Source organism: Scleropages formosus, chromosome 5 (genome assembly GCF_900964775.1).
Source record: "Scleropages formosus chromosome 5, fSclFor1.1, whole genome shotgun sequence".
Classification (NCBI taxonomy): domain Eukaryota; kingdom Metazoa; phylum Chordata; class Actinopteri; order Osteoglossiformes; family Osteoglossidae; genus Scleropages; species Scleropages formosus.
In genome coordinates, this window is record NC_041810.1 from 27010663 (window position 1) to 27033877 (window position 23215).

The 23215-nt window shown below is 49.8% G+C and overlaps 2 protein-coding genes across 9 annotated transcripts; one reads left to right on the forward strand and one right to left on the reverse strand.

Moving 5' to 3' along the window:
• Window positions 1-1099: 1099 nt before the first annotated feature.
• spg11 (SPG11 vesicle trafficking associated, spatacsin) lies at window positions 1100-17800 on the reverse strand. 7 transcript variants are annotated; one of them, XM_018765749.2, is made up of 41 exons: window positions 17742-17800; window positions 17121-17386; window positions 16817-17025; window positions 16503-16721; window positions 16119-16305; window positions 15865-16002; window positions 15167-15546; window positions 14899-15044; window positions 14664-14793; window positions 14201-14356; window positions 13926-14098; window positions 13548-13724; window positions 13367-13438; window positions 13155-13282; window positions 12864-13039; window positions 12298-12487; window positions 12004-12207; window positions 11469-11575; window positions 11194-11339; window positions 10886-11050; window positions 10482-10548; window positions 10067-10232; window positions 9442-9650; window positions 8978-9080; window positions 8668-8827; window positions 8322-8570; window positions 7772-7972; window positions 7009-7116; window positions 6494-6659; window positions 5798-6012; window positions 4476-5211; window positions 4240-4385; window positions 3949-4150; window positions 3157-3294; window positions 2833-2966; window positions 2646-2753; window positions 2383-2551; window positions 2114-2190; window positions 1855-2010; window positions 1558-1709; window positions 1100-1456 (listed from the first exon to the last, which is right to left on the reverse strand). In XM_018765749.2, exons 2-41 carry the CDS (start codon window positions 17339-17341, stop codon window positions 1276-1278), a joined length of 7167 nt encoding a protein of 2388 aa, XP_018621265.2. In that variant the 5' UTR covers window positions 17342-17386; window positions 17742-17800; the 3' UTR covers window positions 1100-1275. The 7 variants fall into 7 exon arrangements, 6 of the variants coding, with proteins under 6 accessions (XP_018621265.2, XP_018621264.2, XP_018621267.2 ...); XM_018765748.2 differs by having other exon boundaries at window positions 17520-17779; XM_018765751.2 differs by having other exon boundaries at window positions 17684-17766.
• Window positions 17801-18091: 291 nt separating this feature from the next.
• Window positions 18092-21081, forward strand: ciao2a (cytosolic iron-sulfur assembly component 2A). 2 transcript variants are annotated; one of them, XM_018765367.2, is made up of 5 exons: window positions 18092-18255; window positions 18884-19105; window positions 19754-19803; window positions 20049-20094; window positions 20304-21081. In XM_018765367.2, the coding sequence occupies exons 1-5, from the start codon at window positions 18141-18143 to the stop codon at window positions 20402-20404; spliced, it is 534 nt and encodes a 177-aa protein (XP_018620883.1). In that variant the 5' UTR covers window positions 18092-18140; the 3' UTR covers window positions 20405-21081. The 2 variants fall into 2 exon arrangements, with proteins under 2 accessions (XP_018620883.1, XP_018620884.1); XM_018765368.2 differs by having other exon boundaries at window positions 18941-19105.
• Window positions 21082-23215: the final 2134 nt, after the last annotated feature.

Consider the following 23215-nt stretch of genomic DNA (forward strand, 5'->3'; position numbering starts at 1 on the left):
TACCACGTGTTCCACTTGAGTGCTCTAACCTCCTGCGCTCTACTCACCTCTGGATCGAAGGCCCCCCAGGGTCAGGTACAGGGTCTGACAAGCCCCATCCCACCCTCCACCCCATATCTTTTCAGGGTAATTGGAGTACAACTGGTGGGGGGTCGGGGGGTCCTTGTCTCTATTTCTTTCACTCTCACACACACAGACTCCTTGGGTATCAGGCTTCTTCATTAAAGACCCATTATTAAAATTATCATGATTAAACATACAAACTGTTGTGGATAAAAGAGCGACAAACACCATCACATTAATAATATCTATGGTGGATAAGAGCATTTCAGGGAAATCTTATCCTCAAGCTGCCTTCGTAATTCTGTTTGCTTAATGGATGTGAATTCTATTAGATATGAATCATAATGCTGCATCTGCATTAATATCCACAAACAGGAGGTCTTTCGTGTGTTTCGGGAAGAGCGATGGAGGGGTGCTTCCTCTCGGGCTGAAGAGCGCTCGTGTGTGTGTGTGTGTGTGTGTGTGTGTGTGTGTGTGTGTAAATATTGCTTGGAAAACGGCACTGTTTTGCAGCTTCCCATTCTTGGAACACCGCATTACTGAGGACAGAGGGGCTCCAAAGCCCTCGAGAGAAGCAGCAGCAGATGATGGAAAAAAGCTTCCAGGTGTTTATGGAGAAACTAGAAGAAATCAAGGAAAAAAAAACATGTGTTTTTTTTTTTTTTTTTAAAAAAAAAAAAAAAAGTATAGCAAAAAGACCAGTTTTACAGTGGTTTAGAAGCCCAGATCTCTACAATAACCTTCAAATCTCAGCTCAGCTTCACCTTCACTCAGTTCCACCCCAGAAGCAGCAGCACTGGTCCCTCAGAGGTGGGAGTCTCATCCAACTGTATGCCCAACCACTTATTTTTATCATTAATAAGACAGTACTTACTCACTACTCATAGCCACTTGTCTTGGTGAGGGTCACGATGGTCCGGAGCCTATCCCACTATCACTGGGTGCAAGTTTATAGCCAGTAACTATCCAATAGTTAAACAAAAGAGCTCATTGTGGCAAAGTGCCAGCAGGTATGAAACAAACATACATACATACATAATGCTCAGCGTAATTTAATGTGTCAATGGTACCAATTAATATTCTGTTCTTCATACAAGAACAAAAGGCTTCCTCCGTTTCCTCCTTCCTTGCATTGTGTTAGAAATGTTCTGGGTCTAGACTGTCTGCAGTTTCACACGTCCGTCAGCGGTCAGGCACCCCCTTCCCCCACGGTCAGCTGGCCAGCCGGTCGCTCAGGTAACCGCCCGTCCTCGAGTCCTGCAGCAGCACGTTGGCCACATCAAAGAACTTGTGCTCGTAGGCCAACTTGTAATGGGTGTAGACGTCGTCACAGTGCTGCAGCAACTTTCGCAGGTTCTGGCTGCAGCTGCCGGGCGACTTGGAGAGGGACACCCTGCAGGGGGACAAGAGCGATGTAACCCCTGACCCCCGTCGCCCAACCACCTCGAAACTCGCCTGTGAATGTGAGCAGGACGGCGGAGCGGATGGACGTACTTCTTAGACACGTCCTCAAAGAGGGCGGGCTGCAGGCGGCCGGGCTGTTTGAACTCATCCAGATACGAGAAGTCCCCCCCTAGCACGACCTTCTGATACAGCACCTCGGCCCAGTCGGGGCTGAAGTCGTACGCCTCGGCAACCACGAACGCCTGGCCGGTAGCGACAAGACGCACACGGAGGGGAGTTTGGCTTTACACGGATGTTTGGAAATGTGTGAGGCAGGCAGGCAGGCAGGCAGGCAGGTAGGTAGGCGTGCATCTGCGCGCATGCACACGCAACAAGCCAGCGTGGTACCTGGTAGCAACGGGGCAGAGCTACGATGGCGTCCAGCAGCTGCCCGGGGCGCAAGTTGATCACTTGCTGCTCCTGACCCTGGTTCAGCAAGTGCAGCTGCAGCGTCACCAGCTTGGCCAGCTTCACACAGCGGAGCCCCTGGCGCAAACATGAGTCCTGTGGATGGACACACACACGGACACACACAGTCCAGTGAGTGCTGTGACTCTGGTCACTTCCCACACAAGACAGTAGTTTGACCAGTGGTGCTGGGAGGTACCTTGGAATAGCTCTCTGCAGCGTCCTTGAGCAGCGTCAGGACCTTCATCAAGGCGCTTTTCAGCTCCGGTGTCACTGCTGGCATGAGAACACACACCTTGATGCAGACAGACAGACAGACACTCCCATCGTAATCGGTCTGCTCTTCTCTACCCAATAAAAAGGAGCCTTCGGAAGAGCCCTCGAATATTAACAAGCTTGTAGACCAGGTGCGACCAATCGGCACAACTGGTGACCTTCGTGACCTTGTGGGCACCTCCGCATCCTCACCCCAAGGCTGCGACTCGATGAGCTTGAGCTGAGTACGCGCGGCACCCTCATGGTTCTCGCCAATCTCGCGGCACATGCTGAAGCACAGCGCCACCATGTTGTGCTTCTCGCTGTCACCAGGCAGGCAGCGCTTGATGTAATCGAGCAAGGCCGTCTTGAGTGTTGCGTTCTGGAATGGGAGACACACACGGGGGAGGTTACGCCAGGGTTGCGTGTGTCACATGAGAGGGGGGTGGCGGGGGGGGACATCAAGGACGTCTTACCGACTCCACCTTCTTCCTCAGAAGCATCTCGAAACGGTGGTTCTGGTTCAGCAGGTCGAACACGTAGGTCATCTCATTGTACCTGCCGATGCCGGTGAGGAGCCGCACCTGGAGGAAGAGACCCGGGTGGCAGAGAGATGAAGCTGAACCAAAGGCGAACACCACCCAGGGAAGGGCTTCGACTCACCAGCAGGCCGTAGCGCTCGCCGTGGGCCAGGTGGGTGTGACTAAGGTGACGGGCAGCCTGGAGCACACGCCCAATTCCCTCCATATTACAGGTGAGGCTGAAACAGTCGTGGGCAAGGATGAGCAGTTCCACAGCTGCAGGAAAGGCGCACGCACACACACACACACACACACACACACACACACACCACTGTAAAAGTCTGCAGATGGATAAAACAGCACTGACTTTGACTTCACTGCGGCTTTGTTGTTTACTGGACTGATATAGGTTCGGGCGGTGTGTGTATGTGTGTGTTACACACTGAAGACTGGTCTGGACCCTTACTGCAAGCCAGCTCCCCCAGGGGCACCGTGGTGATGTGGTCCATCAGCTTGCTGCCCACCAGGTTGGGGTCTCCGCAGAGCCTGGCCAGGTGCAGGAAAGCTTCCCTCCCATCAGCCAGGCTGAAGATCTGCTTCCCTCCTGCGGAGAAGACACACACACACACACACACACACACACACACACACACACACACACACACACACACAAAAGTTACATATTGCTACTGAGCTATTCAACTGCCATCTGGATGAGTGGCACTCACTGCCAGCGCTTGGAACGACGGTAAACAAAAGTGCATCAACAACAGACAAAGAGCTTTAGACAGATGTAGGATGATCAAAGCACAGTTTGCCTGTCTGACACCACCATGTTGGTGGTTTGCAACCCTCCAATAACTGCCAATAGAAGTGATATTAAAATAGCAAATACACAGATAATCACAGCAGATTATCTTATTTATGGAGCTGTGAGGAGATCAGAAGACAAGTGGCTCTGAAAGAAATGGGTGAGAGACCCTTCTTGAATGCTGGGAGGGATTCAGCAGGTCTGTGAGAGACAGGGAATTTGTTCCATCACAGCAAGGACAAACCCAGAAACCTGTAGACTTTTGTTTTTGGACACTTTTAAGCAGCTAAAGGTTGAGGAGCACTCTTGATAAGGTGTACAGAGTAGAGTAATCAGGTCCAGTAGGTATTGGGTTGATGATCCTTTGACCGTTCTGCAGTCAATAAAGTGTTGGCATGTACTTGGTATGGGCAGCTACAGAAAGCTAACTGCTCTTCATCCGCTCACCTTCTCCACTCTCCTGGGCAGCCATCAAACCCTCAACCACAGCCCTGGACACCGTCTCGGCCACAGCGTCGGGCGCAAGACCCTGCACAGCAATGAACGCTTGGGCCTTCTTGTAGCGGTCGGGTTGCTGGGATAGCAGCACCTTACAGAGCACAGAGAGCGGCTCCTCGGCAGAGATCTGGCTGTACGGGCACTTGAGCTCCTGAGATGGGACAAGTGGATGGTGAGACGCTGCGAAGAGAACGGGATCAAGGAAGAGCAGACAAGAAGGACTGGAGGATCGACACGCACCTTGGAAAGCTCGTAGAGGCTGAGAACCTGCTTGCAGTAGTTCTTGCCGTGGTGGCATTCCTCAGCCACCGTCTGCAGCTGGACCACCACAGGGTCCTCAGGATGGGACACCACCACGAATGAGGACAGGCTGCTCAAACTGGAGGCTGCATGAGAAAGGACACGGCTCACTGAGACTAAACAGGCCTGCCAAAAACCCTCTAGCAACCAAGCGAGGAAGACAAGGAAGAACTCACAGCTGGCGAAGCTCCTCTTCAGGAGGTCGTCAGTGTCTGGAGATGCGGCAGAAGGCAGGATATCTTGGGGGCGGGGCCTGTCCCCGCTCGCCAGGGAGCGGCAGCGCAGCACCAGCAACAAGTCAGGGTGGTAGAAGGAGAAGTAGCGGCACACACGGCTGGCTTCGTGGATGCAGCCCTCGTCCAGCAGGTGGCCCACCAGCCTGGCTAGGGCTGCCCTTCCCTGGGGCCAGGCGCCGGGTCCCTCGCCGGGCTCAGGGCTCTCGGCTACAGGCAGCCCGTCCAGACTCAGGAGCTCCGGCCGGTTGAGAGCAGCCACCTTGGAGAAGGAGAACTCCTTGAGGATGTCCTCAAAGGACTCATCCCCCGTCGCCAGTTCAGGAAGTGCAAACATAGTCTCTTGTTCCGCGGCGGAGAGCAGCTCCTGTTGCCGCACACGGCACTCCCATAACTTCCTCTCCAGCTCCTCCAGCCGGCCGAGGGGCACCGGCTCCCGCCGACACAGCCAATGTCCCGCCATGGTGAAAAGCAGCGCCCTTTCCTGGACGCACAGGAGCTCGGTCTCCGGCGGCGCACACGTGGACAGCTGGGCCTGGCACCGGAAGAACTCCGAGGCAGTTTCCTCGTCCACGGAGCTGTTGCAGAACTGCTCGTGGCACTTCCTCCAGAAAGCGATCCTGCTCCCCTTCCTAGCCCACGGGCGCTTCTCTCGAAGGCCCCGCAGCTCCTGCAACAACTTGTTGGTGGAGAGAAGACAAGGTCAACACCATCATCCATCACCTTCCAGCTTTCCAAGTGCATCACAAAAGGTGTGAAACACGTCAGCAGCATACTTTTCTTTTTCGTACGTGCTCGCTCCTTATTTATTTTTAACAGCATTTTCTCCACATTTAAAATTTCTGCAGTGGAGCAAACGTGACCCGTTTACCCTTCGAGGTCACCGATGGAAGAAAAGAGCACCAAAACAGAATAGGATTGTGGGACCACCTGAGTTCAACTCACTTCCACAGTGTTTACAGTCTGTGCCTGGTGTTCCTGAGTGTCGCAAATCAATAAGATGAGGAACTTTACATGTGATTGCAGGGCAGGACGGCTCGACTGGCATGGATCAGTCTTTTCAACTGAGTTTTAAATTTTAATATGGGGGAAATTGGGTAATAAAGAGGCGGCTGGTAGCTAAATGAAGTAACGTAAATGTAACGTATAGACAGAACCTAATAAAGTTACAAAGTATTTATCATCATCATCAATATATCTGAGGTCCAGCGTACACACACAGGGATCTTGCCTCCCTCAATTTAAACAAATGACCGGGATCTCACCTCATTGATGACCACAGTGTCGATGGGCAAACCCCCCAGCTCAGATACCCGCCTGGCCTGGGTAAAGAGCCCGTGGGCCTGCAGCTGTTCCACTATGCGTGAGCACTCCCCCTGCAGGGCCTCGGGGGAATAGCTCTCCAGCAGGGTGTGGCCGAGGGGCACGGGGGTGTCTTGCAGGATGTCGCTCAGCAGGCTCAGTTTCTTAAAGTCGGGGCCTAAACAGAAAAGGGTGCGCAGTCACCCTTTTGTATGTACATGAAATGTTTTTACAAAATTTAAATTTTTTTTTTTTGTTTTTAGAATTGTACGCTTGCACTTGAAATATTGAACTTTTTTTTAAACAAAACTGAAAATCTTAGTAACAGGGAGGAGGCTGAAGCACAGAATTAAGTGAGTCCATCCGAGTCTGCATTTCCAAGAACAGATTTTTTGTTTTGTAACAAAATTGTATTACTTTAATATATATATTAAATACACTAATCTCTTTAACAACTTGGGTTTAATTTCACCGAATAACCAACCACTTTCTTCCCTTTTTTGAAAATTATCCAAAAGATATTTAAAAAATAAAATCGTGATTCGTCAGACTGTCTGTTTATTCCAATATCTGGTCACCCGCAGAAGAACTATGTTAAATAACAGAATAAAATATGACAGTAATTAATATATTGCATGAAAGCGGCGCACGGCTCTCACCGTTGGACTTGAGAAGGTGGTCCACGTCGGCAAGCAGGTGCAGCAGTTGCCGCAGCTCATACTGGGTGGTGCACTGCTGGAGCATGGAGAGCAGCAGGACTGAGGCCTGGCACTCGGACCACTGTATGGGGATGCGCCCCTCGTCCTGGACAGAACTTGCCTTCTGCTGCGGGGAGAGTCGAGAGTTGGGGTTGGAGCCCTAGTTTCGTTGACGCTTGATCGGGTCACTGCGGATCTTCAACAGGGCACTTCTGGGGTTCTCCTCTCATTCTCAACCTTTCATCCCTAAACTCCACTGTTCAGTAGCTGTTCACGAGGGGCTTAAAAACACTGACTGGTAACTGGAAGGTTGCTGGGTCGAGTCTCACACCCACCGCTAATGTCACGCCACTGAACAAACTGTTTACCCACAATGGCTGCACTTCTTTTAGTGGGCAGAAACGGAGAACTGCTCCAGGACAAAGTGGGAAGAGCAAGCGGGGAAGGATGACAGGCAGCGGGGATTTCGTACTCACACTCAACAGGCATTTCTGGAACTCCAGAACTTTCTTCTTGGCCTCCTGGTAGTTTTTGTGATCGAAGCAGAGCTCAAACATGTACATCATGTGGATTAGAGGGCAGTCCTGCAGGACATGGCACACACAGACAGAGGGGTTCACACTCACACACAGACACAAAAATACACACTGTATACATTATTTACTACAGGAAACAACTGGGAATGATGGTCAAAGTGTTTCTCCAAAATTATGACATGTAGCAAGAAGTGAAATGTTGCAATATTTTTGTATTATTTTCACTACTGCCCACTGTAATGGACAAAGTTCTTACTGCATGTATCTATTTTGCGACATCCTGGCAGCTGAATAAAACAAGTGCTCTATCCGCCATTGATGCTCCCTCTATGCTGGAGGTCAGTTACACGCAAGTTGTGCCGCAAAAAGTAAGGATATGTGTTAATTTAACCGGCCAGTACAATCCCTTAGTATCAGCTGTGAATTGACACTTTCGTTAAGTTTCATCAATACTTTTAAATCGGGATTTTCCTTGATTTATTTACCTGCTTTGGCATCAGTTCTACGAGCAAGAGTAAGTTATGGAGGCCTGATTGCCTTTGTGTTTCATTTTGTGTACAACCCTTTCAGAGATGTTTTGCTGAACAGTGAAAACATGTAAAATGTACATTTTCATGCGAGTTGCAGGTGTGCACCATTGACTGGGGGTCCGCTCCTCTGAGCTTGGGTGATGTTAGAAACACGAGAGAAATATGGGAACTACCTTCTGAAAGAGCTGGAAGCCTCGAATCAGGGGCCTGATGTTGTTTTTCTTCAGCAGAGTTCTCCACATGACAGATAGGTCATGGAGGTTCCACACGTGGTGTCTCGGATTCTCACGGATGTGGGCCGTGGCCTCTTCGGCAACGTCGTTGTCCACCGAGGTGAGGACCCAGACACACAGACATTGGATCATATCAGCTTCCTGCGAGCAGAAGAAGAAGAGCGGTACTGAGGTTACTCATCATCCTCACATTGTCTGATAGACAGTAATGGACCTTCCAGCCATGGAAAGGGTTGTTTCTGTGCTGAGGAAGAGGTTTTTGGCATCTACACTACTAAGTGCCCATTAGACAGAGAATGGAGGAAGCAGAACGCAGGGAAACAAGGCGCTCAGTGACGTTTGTCCGAAAAATATCAATTAACAAATGGATCTTAAAATGCAAAGCAAAAGGAAGGAAGAATAGGAAATGAAAGATGTGAAAGTTGTGATCGCGGGTCCGGTGACACGTGCCGCCGCAGGTCTGGAGAGGGACCACCAAAGGGCACTTTACCTGGTGACAAGCTGCCAACACGGCCAGCGTGGGGCAGTGCAGGCGCAGTCCTTCAGCCAGCAGGTGGCACCAGGCACTCTGCTGCTCCTGACTCTGAAGCAGCACCTGGAAAAGCTCGTGTGCGGGTTCAGCCTCGGGGCAGGAGAAAAACCCCTCGTGCTCCAGAGCGGGGCATGGCGGAAGGCTCTGGAAGGCCAGGGAGAGGTGGGCCCGCAGCGTCGAGTCAAACTGGGCCACCAGGGTGCGCACCTGCGGGACACGCACAGCACACACAAAGGGGTGTGACTGGGAGAAGTGTAGAGGGAACAGGGTGTGAAACCCTGCCAAATGTAGCCGTGCGGCACACCTGCTCAGGAGGGTAGCTGTGCAGCTGGACGAAGAACAGGAAGTGCAGCCATTGTGCGTCTGTGGCGCAGTCAAGTAGGTAGGCGGCACTCAGGGGCAGTGAGTGCAGGTGGCAGAACTGCACTACCAGCGCCCATTCCTTCGACGCCTCATAGGACGCCCTGCGGGACACACACGCGTGCATGCACGCACGCACACACACACGCACGCACACACACAGTAGGATCTTAATTTCCCTTTAATACAGCAAATGAATTGTAACCCGCCCCAGTAGCACTGAAATGTGCGTGTGCGCGCGCACACACACACACCTGGCCAATCCTTTCCTCTCCACGCTGTCTCGGACTCCGGCCTCCAGGTGGATAAGCAGCTCTTCTGCGGCCTGTTTCTCCACCAGCCGCCGGCCCCAGTCCACTGGGAGAGAGAGACGAGTGCGTGCACGCACGCGCACACACACACACAGGACAGGGATCCTATAACCAGTAATTTTTTCCACTCATCTGACTTTTCTCCAAGACAACGTTCAATGTGATTTTTGTACACTAAGCCATTTACAGCGATTTACCCATTTATACAGCAGGGTAATTTTGTACTGTATCAATCCAGAGTAAGTATCTTGATTATGGGAGCCATAGCAGGAGGTGGAATTCAACCCATATTGTAACCATTATAGCACCTGCTGGCACACTGACAGGTCATTTAGAAGAACCATGAAACTTCAGAGGTTCGGAGTCCCATGTCCTTGTGAAGTCCACCCTGCAAATGTCCTACTCACCCAGGGACTCCCGGAGGGCAACTGTGTTGCTCTCCCCTGCCCTCGCACTCCAGGCTTTGAGCACCAGGCTGAGCACAGCCACGTCCACCCGGAGCCGCAGGCTGCTGACCCCCAGCATCTCGCAGAAGCAGACGCAGGCGGCGACCACAGCTGGGGAGTGGAAGTGCTGCAGGGCGAGGCGGTGGGTGCGCTCGATGGCATCCGCCACCCTGCAGGATACACATACCACATATACACACAGAAAGATAGCATCCCCGGGGCTCAGATGGGAGATAAACACAACCCGCGTGGATCTACATGGCCTCCAGTGACAGACGGGAAATGTCACTCAGGGCAAGACGTGACCACACAACCACCAAAGGGTCCCCCAGTGTGTATCAGAACTCTGTTGAACATAAAATTTATCTAAACTTCTCTCCAGATGAACTTACAATGTCAAGCTACTTACACTGATTTACCAATTTGGCAATTTTTACAGTATCAGTTTAGGGTAACTACCTTGAGTAAGGGTATCTTGAATCTAAAACAGCCAACTGCTGGCCCACTGTTTCAGTGTGAGCCATAGGCCTCAGATCCTGCGCACTGCACTTAAAGGTGGACAGTGGAGTAGCTGGATGACACTCACTGCAGCTCCACGTTGACTGAGCCGATCATCTGCTGCACCAGGAAGGTGCCGAAGGCGAAGGAGGGCCGGCCGTGGCACAGGTAGTACAGGAAGTGCAGGTTCTCCACAAGGGCATGCTGGCTGACTAGCAGGGGGCAGGAGAAGTGAGGCAGTTCTGATGCATCTCCTGGGGGGTAACACACACACACAGCATTTACATCACACAGCCACATGGCTCATGGGTTCAAAGTATGCCTTCCACCACAGTCCAAAGGAACAGCAAGTGATGACAGAATAATAAGCAAGGTACACTTTAATACAGTACTTTTTCTTTACTCAGTTAAAAATACACAATTATTTCAAATGGTCTGAGCTATGATCCTCGACCTTTGGCCAGCTGACAGAGAGAGTTTGTTAGCCTGAGTGCAGAACCTACCGCCGCTGCTCAATGTGTTTGCAGACTGCCAGCGGAACAGTTTGGAAGGATCCAGGGGGCGCAGTGCCTGAAATGGAGAAAGATCTGGAATTCAGCATACCTCATACTGTGTATCAGCAGCATGTAGTAATGCAAAGCAACAGATCACAGTGAGCAGACTAGGCAAAGTCTGGGTGGCATCTTGGTAAAGTATGGGTGGGGTCAGAGAGGGGTGTGGAAAATCTCAGCAGAGGCTGTATGGAGTACGAGGGAATGGTGGAGTCTGGGTGGAGTCACATGGAATCTGTATGGAGGACTCTGACTGCAGGGAATGGGCAGAATCTGTATGAGACTTGGATGGGGGTGTGAGTGGAGTCAGGGTAAAGTCTGGTGCACAGGCTTCCCTGTCCCAGCAGCCCTCCTACCTGCAGGAGGTGGTAGAGAGACACATCGGAAACAGGCGAGCTGCGGGGGGCGCTCTGGGGGAAGAGAGCGGATTTGAGCTTGGGATACGGACTGAGCGCCATCTTCAGGAGCTGGAGATCGACCTTCCACCGAGGATCTCCCTTGCTGTGCCTTGGACTCACCACCTGGGTCCGGCAGAAAACATCCCCTTAGAAGATGCTCTCACACTGAACACAGTTAGTAAACCAAACACCTCCTCTAATCAATCCTCCTCTGGTCATCCCAAGGTCAAAGCTGGTTGCTGTACAGCATGGTCCTAACTGCTGACCTGGTCAATGCCCCCTGGGGAAAACATGATGGTGGAGAGCGCAAGCAGGCTGTGTCCCTCCAGGAGCATGCTGCTCACGCTGGCCTGGCTGCCCGGGGTCAGGATCTGAGCATTGGTCAGGCTGGCGCCGAAGACCGCCTCCGGGTCTGGGAGCACACGGAGTAACCATGGCAACACCACATCGCAGCTACCAGCTACCTCATACAATCGTCACAGACGCACAGCGGCAATGCAGTGCCTGCCAATGGACACCGTCTCGTTTCGGTTGCGTATACCTGACAGGTTCCTTGTGATCTCCTGGACCTTCACCAGCATCTCAAACCAGGGGTGGCTTTCGTAGAGAGCACAGTCCGCCAGGGCGGGGCAGTTTCCTGGGGTTAAACTGGTGGAAAAGGATTAGCTGGAGTTTTCCTTAAGTTGCACACGTTTGACTTACGAACGTCTCAACTTATGAACAGGCCTCACACCCTGTTTCCAGGATACAGCAGAGCACAGCGATTGTATTCAACAAGCAGTTACTGAAAACAGATGGAGGGATGCGTTAGAGTATTTTGTTTATTTTAGCTTTAGCTGATATTTTGCAGAATAAGTAAAGGGGAAGTCTGTATTATTCAGCTTTTATTATTTGCGACTTGGTGATAAAAGTGACTTTGGAGTTAAGAATAAATTCAGTTATGAACGGACTTTTGGCCCAGTTATCTGTATGTCGAGGACCCAGTGTATGATCATCTCTCTGCAACAGTGAGAACTGTCAACATGTGACTGACGTGCCCCCCGCAATGACGGCTCCCGCCTGGACATCCTCCTCACCTGTAGTGCTCTGTGTAGCTGTACAGCAGGTATCTCAGGCCCTTTTCCAGACAGTAGTGAATGAAGCAGGTGTGGAAGTTGTGGCCCTCAAGGGATCGGAACTGTGGCACCGGGAGGCCATCCTGCATCACCCCTCCTGCCTGGCCGAGCCTCCACAGCAGCTGCTCGAAGTCAGACAGCTCGGCTTGGATGAAAATCCCCCTCCTGTTGGGGTGAGAGTTTCAAACAGTGCGAGAAGCCCATTGTTGGTACAGGGGGAAATGGGAGGGTTTGGCTTCAGCATCCACTTCCAACCTTGCCAGCATGTCCAGGATTTCATCCTTCAGGAAGCTGCTGCACAGGGTGTGGTGGTTAACAATGTCAGCGCTGAGCGGCGGCCAACAGTCAGGGGCAGGCAGGCTCTCAATCCATTGGGTGATCCTCCGACAGTCGTGGAGGGAGGTCAGGTACATCCACAGGACGTCCGGAGCACAGGAACTTAGAGCTGCTCCAGAGAAAATCAACATAGTCATGAAGTACATTAACACCCTCAAGTTACAAACAAAATGAGTTATGAACAGGCTTCTTATTTAATTTGTGTTTGGAAGTCGAAAAACAGGAGTAATTTGGAAATGAACAATGAGAGGAACATTTGACAGAACACCAATCTAACAATAACTCCAAATTTATTGCAGGTCTCTTTGAAGTCAGGGAGCAGACAGAAAATAACCTGTTCGTGCAGATAAAAATAATGAGGTGATGTGCTGAGCGTCATCCCAGCAGTATTTAAACAAAGTAAAAATCCGAAGGTGTTCCAACCCCTTAAGAGCACTGCTGCCACCTCTAACACAGCCTGCTGAAGAGTGTGTGGCCAAACTCACCTTGGTCCTGTACACGGGAAAGCAAAATGGCGCTCTGGGTCTGGGAATCCCAGTGTTGCACCCAGTCCGCCCTGATGGAGGTCCACAGCGTCCGAGTGGCTTGTGGATCAGGCTCCGTCCTCAGCACCTGCAGCAGCTGCCTGGCATCAGCCTCCGACTGCTCTATCTGCAATGTGCTGAGACACGACAGGCACTGATTTCAGAATGCGGCGGAGCCTTCGCTTGACAGCTAACATGCCAAAAAAAGAGCCTAGAGCAAGATGAGCAGCACAATCTCCCGGAGTCTTATACCTCTTCCAGGCCACCGGCTGTTTACATCGAGTCAGAGGAGTGTAGCGCAGCCCTTCCACCTGTTTGATGAAGTTCACCACTCGACCCTCCTCCTCCGACACGCAGTTCAGCCTTCTTAACTCCTCCATCTGTGGGGCCGGGACACAGGTAAGAGCAGAGCCACATCCGCTTCCTGTTTTGTTTCCATGGCAACAGAAAGGTGAGAATCTCACCACGAAGTCCCGCAGGGGGCCGTCGTCAGTATGGAGAAAGATCTTCTTTAACTCCTCCTTCACGCTGAAGCCCTGGAAGACGAACATTTTCTTACGCCCAATTTCTGTAGCTTCTTTCATTGTGTTCACCCCTCCCTCACAATATTCCTCAGCAGGTTCCTCCCCCAAACTTCTCCCTCACCATGTTCCTCAGCAGGCTTGTGGCCTGCTCCAGGTCCCGCTGGGTCAGACACTGAAAGGCCAGCTGAAGTCCCGTGGTCCTCAGCAGGGGGAGCTTGTACTTGGGACACTGCAGAGTTCTCAAGTGGGCCTGGGCCTGTGGGATCTCATTGGCTGCCACTGCCTGTCGAATCACTTCCTGGAGAACATGTGTGCATAAGGTCAGCCACGATGCATCTGCGGCGCCATGGCAACGTGCAGGGTACCGTCAATAACAGCAGATGGGGTAATTAAAATCTGCATGACTTAAGGAACTTGAACATGTCCAGAGAGCTCCTGATGACATCACTTCCTGTCTGCCACCGGAGTTCTCTGCAGGGGCCCCAACAGGGTACAGTACCTCTGTAGAGAGGGAATGCCATTTATGTTGGGGACCAGTGCTTGTTCGGTGTATGCTGGAGTCTAGCTGGACAGCACCCCCTACTGGCCAGGGGTACCTCTTCATGAAAACACGCAGCTCACAGATGTACCGGTCCAGGATGGACACACACTGCTGCAGATTGTCGTCTGGCTCTGCAGGAACGAAAATAATTGGGATCACGGGGGACCCTGTGTGAGCTAAGTGCTCTCAGTTCATACATCCCCACCCCCGATGGAGGAGTGGCTGGTCCTTACCCTCCACCCCCGAGAGGATCTCTCGCACCCGCGAGCTCAGGAAAGTCAGAGTGACATTGAGCAGCTGCTCTGAGAACTGCCGGCTCTGGGCTTCTGTGTGTGTGTCCTTGATGGAGGAGGCGAGCAGGTCCAGAGCAGGACATAGAGCCTCGACGTCTGAGCGGAGGAACCCCACACACACACACACACACACACACACACACACACACACACACAGAGAGAAGAGAATGGAGTTTGTTACACATCTGAGTAACATTCAAATCACAACAGATAAAACACACACAAACCTATAGAGCCGCCTCACAGTCCACAAAGAGCTGATTGTGCTGCCTATTAGCGAGCCCCACTGGACTTCTGGGTGAACATTCACCTCCAACAACCTGTCTAGATTTGGTAGCACCTGCTATTGAGGGGTTCATCACTGTTAAAACGAACTCTAACAAAGAAACAAAAAAAAAATTACTTCGCAGCTGCATCTGCGTGGCACTGGAGGGCTGCTCCTGCAGGCAGAATCCCGCAGGTGGACATAAGAAGTTCTCCTTGCTCTTTAGGAAGAAGTCCACAGTGTCCAGCTGATGGTTCTTCAGTCCCGCCTGAGAACAGTGTAGAGTTTCAGACGTGAGCTGCAGGCGGCTCAGTCACATGGACAGCTGCACGTGGGTGGAGGGGGCGAGGGTTGTAAGGACAGTACCACCCACCTGCAGGGCATGGATTGGGATGGAGCAGCGGTCCCAGGCGTTGAGGTGACACAGAGAGTCCACTGTTCCCGCGCTACCAAAAACCATGAGCCTGTTGAGCAGCTCTTCCTGGGAGACGCTGAAGAGGACGAGGGAGAGGCCGCCGTCTGGAGCACAGAACGCTGAGCGTGAGGACGCAGCCGACGCTGGTGTGTATCGACACACCCCACGCAACCTGGGGCAGAGGGGGAACTGAGAGAAAGATGGAAAGCGCCTTGGTGCAGCTCACCTCCAAGAAGCAGGCAGAGCTTCTCGTCGCTGCCTCGCTGTACTGGCACGCTGCAGCCCTCCGCCCGGTGGTAGACCACATCCTGTTTCTCAAGGTCCCAGAAGACCACCACCGTCCTGCTGTTCCCAGGGGTCGTGAAGGTCACGACCGCTGAAAACTCAGAGGCGGAAAGTGCCACGGGGGTCACCCCGTCTTCCACGTTGAAACGCACCATGGCAACGCTCCCTTGCACCTGGCTCCTGGACAGCATGGCCCCTGATGCGGCCCAATGAAACTGTGAATGCGGGAAGTGAGTAAACCAGGGGGGATTGGTGCGCTGGACAGGGCGGCTCAGGGCTCGGGCCTTGTCGTACATCGAGGCCAGCCGGGCTTCCCAGGAACTGGAAAGGAATAAAAGGGGACATTAACTAAACCGGGACCATTTCCAAACAGTACTGTAGCCTGAAAAGTCGTGAGTTTATCGACTTCCCAATAAACTGCAATCATCCTAAGACTGTGACCCCCCAACATTTCTCTGTTAGAAACTGCTAAACATGTCTTTCTACCAGCTTTCAATTATCATTTTTTATGGAACGTGACAAAGTTTTTGATCCAGTTAAGCAGCTGGATGTTTGAGGAAGTGTTTGAGCCTCAGCTGAAAACGTGGTCGGGATTTCAGTTTGCAGCCACGGAACAAGGTACTCAGATAGTGCTCTTACCGGTCCACTTGGAAGGAAAGCCCCAGCGCGGAACAGCTGTGCTGAGAGCTGGAGAGCCTGTCCTGGTCAGCGGGCTCCGGCGCCTGTAAAGGAGGTCGAGCCGGCACAGTGTGGTGCTCCAGGTATTCGGGGTGTGTCCTGTGAGGAGTGCAAAGCTGTGTGATGCTAACGAATGAATCCTGAACATAAAATGACATAAAAAAACAAGCCAAACAGAAGAATTCCTCCCTATTCCTAGGTTATTCCTTGTATACCTGAAGTAATGATTGAGATTGACTGCCAGGGCTGAATTGGCACCAGAAGCCACCACAAGAGTGCTGAGGTCCTGTGACACCTGGAAGAGGTGAAACGAGGGACTTGCCCCAGCAGCACCCAGTCTGGAGTGGCACAAGGGCAAATCCACCGTGGCAAAGAGTTGCCCACCAGTAACGCCAAACACATCTGGGCCACTGGGTTAAAGGTTCACACTGAACAGCAGGACAGAAACGATTTCCCGCAGTCAGAAATACAGGAGAGACGGAGAGAGGGGTGAACGCGAACAATAAAGTGGCAAAAAAAAAAAAAAAAAACCCAAAACATACGCAGACAAAAAGGAATAACTTCTATTTTCTCGTCAATGAAAGAAAATCCAAGGATACATATGTGTCCAGTGTCTGTCAGCAGGAAGAGCAGACCTCTGCAGATGTGGCAGTCCACACATGTGGCCTGGACTTCCGTGGGAACACCCAGGACACAGCAAGCGCTGGCCTCTGGCTCCGCTGACCCCTTGGGCCACAGTAGCTGTACCAGAACGCAGGAGTTGAGGAGGACGACGCAGGTTCCCCCGGCGAAGGAGAGCATCCGGAGCCGAGTCACAGCTGCACACACACAGACAGGACACAAAAGTTAGCGCACGGGCCCAGCACTCCAAGCATCCAACGCACACACACCCCATCCTGTGCTGCATACGCACCTTGAGGCGCCGGCACCCGGCCGCTCTGCTCCGCCTGCTCAGCCACCCGCAGCAAAAAATCCGGGGAGCAGCTGGCTGAGCAGACAAGGGACCCATCCTCACTGGAGGAAGCGTCCAGCTCGAAGATCCGCAGGTGACCGTCGAGGCCCAGCGCGAGGAGCCTGGACGGGGACTCGGCACCGGGGAGAGGGGCCTCTTCCCACACAAAGCTGCAGGAAAACAGAACCGTTCTGGCGAATGCACGCAAGCGGCCGGGCAAAATGGATGAGGCACACACACAGGGCGCCCTCTACACTCCACTCACTCGGCGTGAGCGCCATCCGCCTCCCTGAGGGCCTCGTCCCCTTGGGCCGCGTCCACCAGGACGATCCTGCCCTTTGACCCCAGGCAGCACAGCCAGGGGCCCTTGGGGGACAGCTGGGCCTTCGCCATGTCCTCAACGCGTTGGCAGAAGCGAGTTTTCGGCAGGAGGGACACCTCCAGCGCCCGGGGGTCTCCAACATCCTCTGTAGTGGACATCATCATGTCTGAGGGGGCTGAGGTGAGGAGTCTCTCTGCTGCCACACCAGGCTGACAACATGATAACACACCACTATTAACAACCAATACACCTGACACATACGACGACATATTCCGTTAACACCACATTAGGAGATGTATTAACTAATACATAAATATTATTATATTATTATTAATAACACACGTGAAGCAAATGTTTCAGTTTCGAGGCACCAGGCCCTGCACCTGGCTGTGTTCAACTGATTGCACCGTTTTCCCACTGCAGCACTAACTAATACGAGGAGGCTACATTTCCAGCTCTTCGTCCACCAATCAGTTTCATATCAGTCATAACCGGACTCGGCTCACATTTAGTGAAAATATCACGAAAATAACAGCAAACCGACAAATTGAAACCCGTGTTTACTTCCCCACTTCCACTTCCTCTTCAGCAGCTGAAACGCGTGATTGACACCGGGATTGGCCAATAGGATTGAGCTCACCTCTCACGGGTCTCGGGACCCTTCTTAACCAATAGAAATACAGAAAGAGAACACGATAAAAGACCAGATAAATCTATATTTGTCGTGTTAGCAAATCACAGCAAAGGAACAACAAGAATAACGCAGCGGCATGTGCATGTATACCGTGTAAACAATATAATTATTACCTACATGTTAAAAGTTATTAAATGAAATAAGTTTGCATTCGTATTTTCGCCGAGTGAACGCTAAGCTCTGGCATCGACCGCTTGGCCTGGCATGGCGTCGACCCGAAGGCGGAGCGCGAGCGGGAACCGCCGACCGAGTATGGCGGCGTCAGTGATATGGAGACGGTTTCTCGGCTTGTGTCTCAGATCGCGTCTCACTTGCTTTCTCTGAACGGTCCGAGGAAGGTGCTGGAGAGCCGGAGGATGGAGGACAAGGCGCTTGAGGTGTACGGTGAGCACAGTGATTCAGCCTTGTCGTAAATATCAGTTTAAAAAACGCGTTTAAATGGCCTAATTCTGAGTGAGTGAGTCTGAGGCGAACTGAGGACAGCGACAGGAATTGTACTATATATATATATATATATATATATATATATATATATATATATATATATAAAACCTCTTATGAATGTCACATTGTCAGTGTAAGTATTCAAATAAATGTCTCATCATTACAAATTCAAATGTCTTGGACTGGACCTGTCTGCTGCTGTGTTGTAAATAGAGTAAAAACTTTTTCTTTTTTAAAAACCATGTAAAATGTCGGTATAAACTTCTGCGTGTTTTAGTTGTGCGATACTGCTGTTCATATATAAATAAATACCCACAAAGGTGATATTACTATATTCATTGATTGAGAAACGTGCCCCCCGGAACCAGCCCAATTTACAGTAATTTATAAAGTACTTGTACATAGATCCACTTACTACTGGTTCTAATGTATTTTGTCTCCCTCAGTATTTCAGAAGTTGTGACAACAGTGCTTATTTTTAATTATGTATGTACTTGCGATCTCCACACTGTGTGACACTGACAGTCCATTTTTATTCAGAATGTATGTGTGATGTATGTTGTTAAAGGGAACTGTTGCCGTGTCCTTGTTTCCTGTGGTCGTGTCCACGTTCCGCGTGCCGCAGACGTGATCCGCACAATTCGGGATCCGGAAAAGCCGCAGACCTTAGAGGAGCTGGACGTGGTGTCGGAGAAGAGTGTGGAGGTCCAGGAATTGGGGGAGGAAGAGTATCTCATCACCATCAAGTTCTGCCCCACGGTGCCGCACTGCTCGCTGGCCACGCTCATCGGTACGGTTCCCGTGGCAACGGCCACAGTGCTTCCCTGCTGACCAGGAGACGCTTGTTCGGTTTGGATTTCAGCAGGAGGTCTCGTGTCAAGTCTACACACCTCTTAGTTCCACCGTACATCGGTTTACCTGCCAGACACCGCTACACGTGGAGCACGCTACTAGTTCTCCTGGTTGGTGTATTGAGTCCAAAAAGTAGCAATTACATGCTGAAACTTGAAAGGTCCTCATCTCAGAAAGTTGGTGGTTAATCTTGAAATTAGGAATTTAAGCAACATCCAGTGATTTAAACATAGCTGGGTAAATTCTTCTGTATCAATGTAGGGAGCAGTGTGGATTGAGGGCAGTGCAGCAGGAGGTCGGATATGAACCCAATCCTTTGTGTCCAAGGCAACAGCTCTAGCCACTACACTGCATGCTGCCCTGTTTCCTGTGAATGTTTGTTGGCCTGGAATGAAATGCTAATCTGGTTCTTCTTGACAACAGCTGCATCATGATCACAGTGCCAACATACTGTTCTTACCTTCTTGTTGGAGTGCAGCATCAGCACTCTGAGAACGGGTAAAACCAGTTGGCCCCTAGCTGGTACCACAGGGAAAATGTTGAGAACTTCTCTGCATGCTCACTTTGTCCTTCTCTGCTCCCACAGGTCTTTGTTTGCAAGTGAAACTGCAGAGATGTTTGCCCTTTAAACACAAGGTGAGTAGCATTACTCTCTTAAGATGTTTAATAATTTTTAACATAAATAGGATTATACATTTTTGTTTTGCCATTTTTGAATCTCATGAGCATCTGGATTAAAGCTTCAGTGAAAATATGTTGGAATGGGCAGTTTCTCTACATGTGTCTCATGGATGCTGTGTGTTTAGATGCGTATTGTTAATGTCTGTAAAATGAGCCTTTTTATCCTTTTCATCTTCAAATGGATTTTAAATTCTTTTCAGTTGGAAATTTACATTTCTGAAGGAACACATTCCACTGAGGAAGACAGTGAGTATTCAGTCACTGCTGAACTGTTTAGTCAGGGTTGTGAATAAAATAGATTTGGGTAAGAAATAGAAAAGCTGTTATTTCAGTATATCACCTCATCTGGCTTTAGTGGGACCTTTAAACTGGACCTTTAACTCCTGTCGTTAACAAGTTGGACAATAATAAAGGTGCGTGGAGTACAGCTGCATGGCCTCTCCTCTCTTCGGCAGTTAACAAGCAGATCAATGACAAGGAGCGTGTTGCGGCCGCCATGGAGAACCCGAACCTGCGGGAGATCGTAGAGAGCTGCGTTACGGAGCCTGACGACTAAATTGACCCCCATGCTGGAGGATGCAGCGCCAAGGTCCTGCCATCCCAGCCGTCCGAACCCTGGAGCTGCAGACAACACCAAATTAACACTCAGAGATAAACTTCTGGAGGAGCTTGTGAGGAAAGGGAACAAAATACTGAAACAGCCCTGGAATGTTTCAATACTTGCAATGGAAATGGCATAGCAATAACATGTGAACTACTGGGTATGGATATAACAAATATAATTTGGGTTTCAGATGGTGTAGGAACTGACCTGCAGGGTATCCACTGCTTCCCCTGCTAACGATAACTGTGCAAAGGGTAGAAACAGGAGGAATGTTCTGGAAGCTGAGAGCTGAAAGAGTAATTTCCCATCTTACTTCTGTCGGTGACCAGAAAGTCAAGGGTTTCCAGTGTCCTCCTCAGGGGTCCTAGTCCTTCCTTTTGGGTGGGGACAAAAAAAATGTATGGATTGTCTTGGTAAGGAGGCAGTGATACTTTCCTGTGCTCTGCAGCCTGTGTGCACGTCAAACACGTGTGCAGTGTCTACTGTATTATTCCTGCCCGTGTGCTTGATCTCTTCCACACACCATTCGGTTCACTTTTCGATGTTATTTTTCAGACATAGAATGTCAATGTAATGCCTGAGATTTGCTCAACTTTTATAGAAATGAACAATAAAACCTTTATGTCGTACATCCTTGTTTAACTTTTTTTTTCTTGAGTTGAAATTGCTGAAAACTGAAATTGCTGCTGTTTTTCCTTGGGCGACTCCACCCACTGCAAGATTTGTCTGACAGTGTTCACATCACTTGGATTGGGATTTGTATGTTGTATTTTACTGATGGCAACACGGTAAAGTATTATACTGGATAATGGTGATGTTTTACCTTTAAACACTTTTTAATGTCTAGAAGCAAAATATTGACAGTGAGAGACCTCTGTTACACCTGGATAGATAGAAAAATATTAAAATACATGTTTGGGATGGATTTGCCACTGGGATCAGCATGTTCTTTACAGGTAAAGTGCCAGAGGGCATGAAGTCGTTCATAATAACAGTCTCCGTGCACCCTTGTTTTCGCGGTCATATTACCATGCCATGCACTAACCGTGACTCTGGGTGGAGCTATAAATCCGTCAGAACCTTGTTTCGGAGAAAAGGGTTCATTCCTAGAGCAGAACCTATTAGCAATCGAGACATTAATCAGGCTGTCAGACTTGTGTTGGGGCCTCGTTGGAATTTCGAACTCTTTTTCATTAAACTGTAAATTATTCATTGACTGAGAACTTAAAAGTAACTCCAGTCCTCGGTATCGGCTCCAGGGGCTCCGGGGCCATCGGTGAGCAGTTTTATTAAATCGCCCCAGACAAACCTTGAGATACTTCTCTAATTCTAGGGATATTAACTGCTCTTTTATTCTATGGACCCATTAATCTAACTTTCTTATAGACAGAGGTAGAAAAAAAATTACATTTTCAGTGAATGGCTCTGTGCCGGATGTACCGACAACATTCTCCTGGATGATGTATGATCGTTGATTTATGATTTACACCGCAACCTATTGACAGTGATTTACTCATTTGTACAGCAGGGCCATTTTTACTGTGTCAGTGCAGTGTAAGCACCTTGACCAAGGGTACTATAGCAAGAGGTGAGGGTTTGAACCCAGGCCCACAAGTGTAAGGCAGTAGTTCAAACCAATACACTGTCTGCTACCTATAAATTGATATTTTCAGAGAAGAGTTTTCCCCAATCAGTAATTACTGACACACCAACGGTTCAGTGCATTTTAGACACATCTTTTCACAGCACAAGTAGCTCAGGTTCAGTGACTTTGAACATAGTTTTCACAAAATCAGACCCAACGGCCATAAATGAATGCATTAAATAACCGAAAGAGCGTGACAGTGTTAAAAAACACCAAATAATTGAGTTCCCCAAGTGTGTACCTACAGGTCATGTAAATGCTGGAACTTGTTCAGCTGTAAATAGTGCGAATGCACTTTGTACAACCATTGGTCCCGATTATTTTATCTAGTTACATTTACTTTTACTTACAAAGGAATGTAAGACTGAGCTTGATTTGGTGGAGAATTCCTGTACCGAGTATTTTTGTTCGTGGGTAATGAAATCCGTTCAAGGTTTGTTTATCTTCCTAAAGTCATCCTTCCGTGAGGACGCAACTGAATCTGTCACAGTCCCCGAGTCCCTGAGGAAGCCACGGAGTGACGCCAGTCACACAATGTGCTTTTACTTTGTTTGGGGTCTAATGCTGCCGGATTGCATCACTTGGAGTTTTAAAATAAATACCCCAGGTCCTCAACTCACGAACACATTTGGGGTCCGAAAGTCACATCCATAATGTATTGAAAACGTACCGTAAGACTTCAATTTTCATCATCTCCGTATCTTGAACATATCCTGGAAACAAGGCTTGAAGCAATGAGCACTGTGGATGGGACATTGATCCCTTGCAAGACTTTTATTGTCTTGCCAACTTGAAACAACGTGCAACATTTGTAGGCATCTGAGATTTTAGATTGGTATACAGTAGGTTTTTAATATATTTTGATTGTTGCTTTATTTCTTGTTTATTGTATGTTATGGTATGTATTTTTTTTATGTGAGTCCAGTGTTGTGCGCTGGCCGTGTCATGGTTGTCCAAGACAAGTTTCCCAGAAATGGGACAATAAAGTATATTCTATTCTATTCTATTCTATTCTATTCTATGCAATCAATCAAAGCTCAATGGTTGAAATGTACTTTGAATTATGCCCTGGGTAGATTCTGTAAAAATCTCGGATACAGCTACAATAAAGAAAAATA

What these genes read in the sequence shown, in the direction of transcription:
- spg11 (XM_018765745.2), bottom strand. Translation starts at nt 17,446, where the DNA reads ATGTCGTCGTATGTGTCAGGTGTATTGGTTGTTAATAGTGGTGTGTTA. An exon ending in GCGGATGGCGCTCACGCCGA is followed by an intron (nt 17,026 to 17,120) that starts GTGAGTGGAGTG and finishes GTTTTCCTGCAG; the next exon opens with CTTTGTGTGGGAAGAGGCCC. An exon ending in GAAGAGGAGCTTCGCCAGCT is followed by an intron (nt 4,386 to 4,475) that starts GTGAGTTCTTCC and finishes TTTCTCATGCAG; the next exon opens with CCTCCAGTTTGAGCAGCCTG.
- ciao2a (XM_018765367.2), top strand. Translation starts at nt 18,141, where the DNA reads ATGGAGACGGTTTCTCGGCTTGTGTCTCAGATCGCGTCTCACTTGCTT. An exon ending in CAAGGCGCTTGAGGTGTACG is followed by an intron (nt 18,256 to 18,883) that starts GTGAGCACAGTG and finishes ATGTTGTTAAAG; the next exon opens with GGAACTGTTGCCGTGTCCTT. An exon ending in CTCGCTGGCCACGCTCATCG is followed by an intron (nt 19,106 to 19,753) that starts GTACGGTTCCCG and finishes CTGCTCCCACAG; the next exon opens with GTCTTTGTTTGCAAGTGAAA.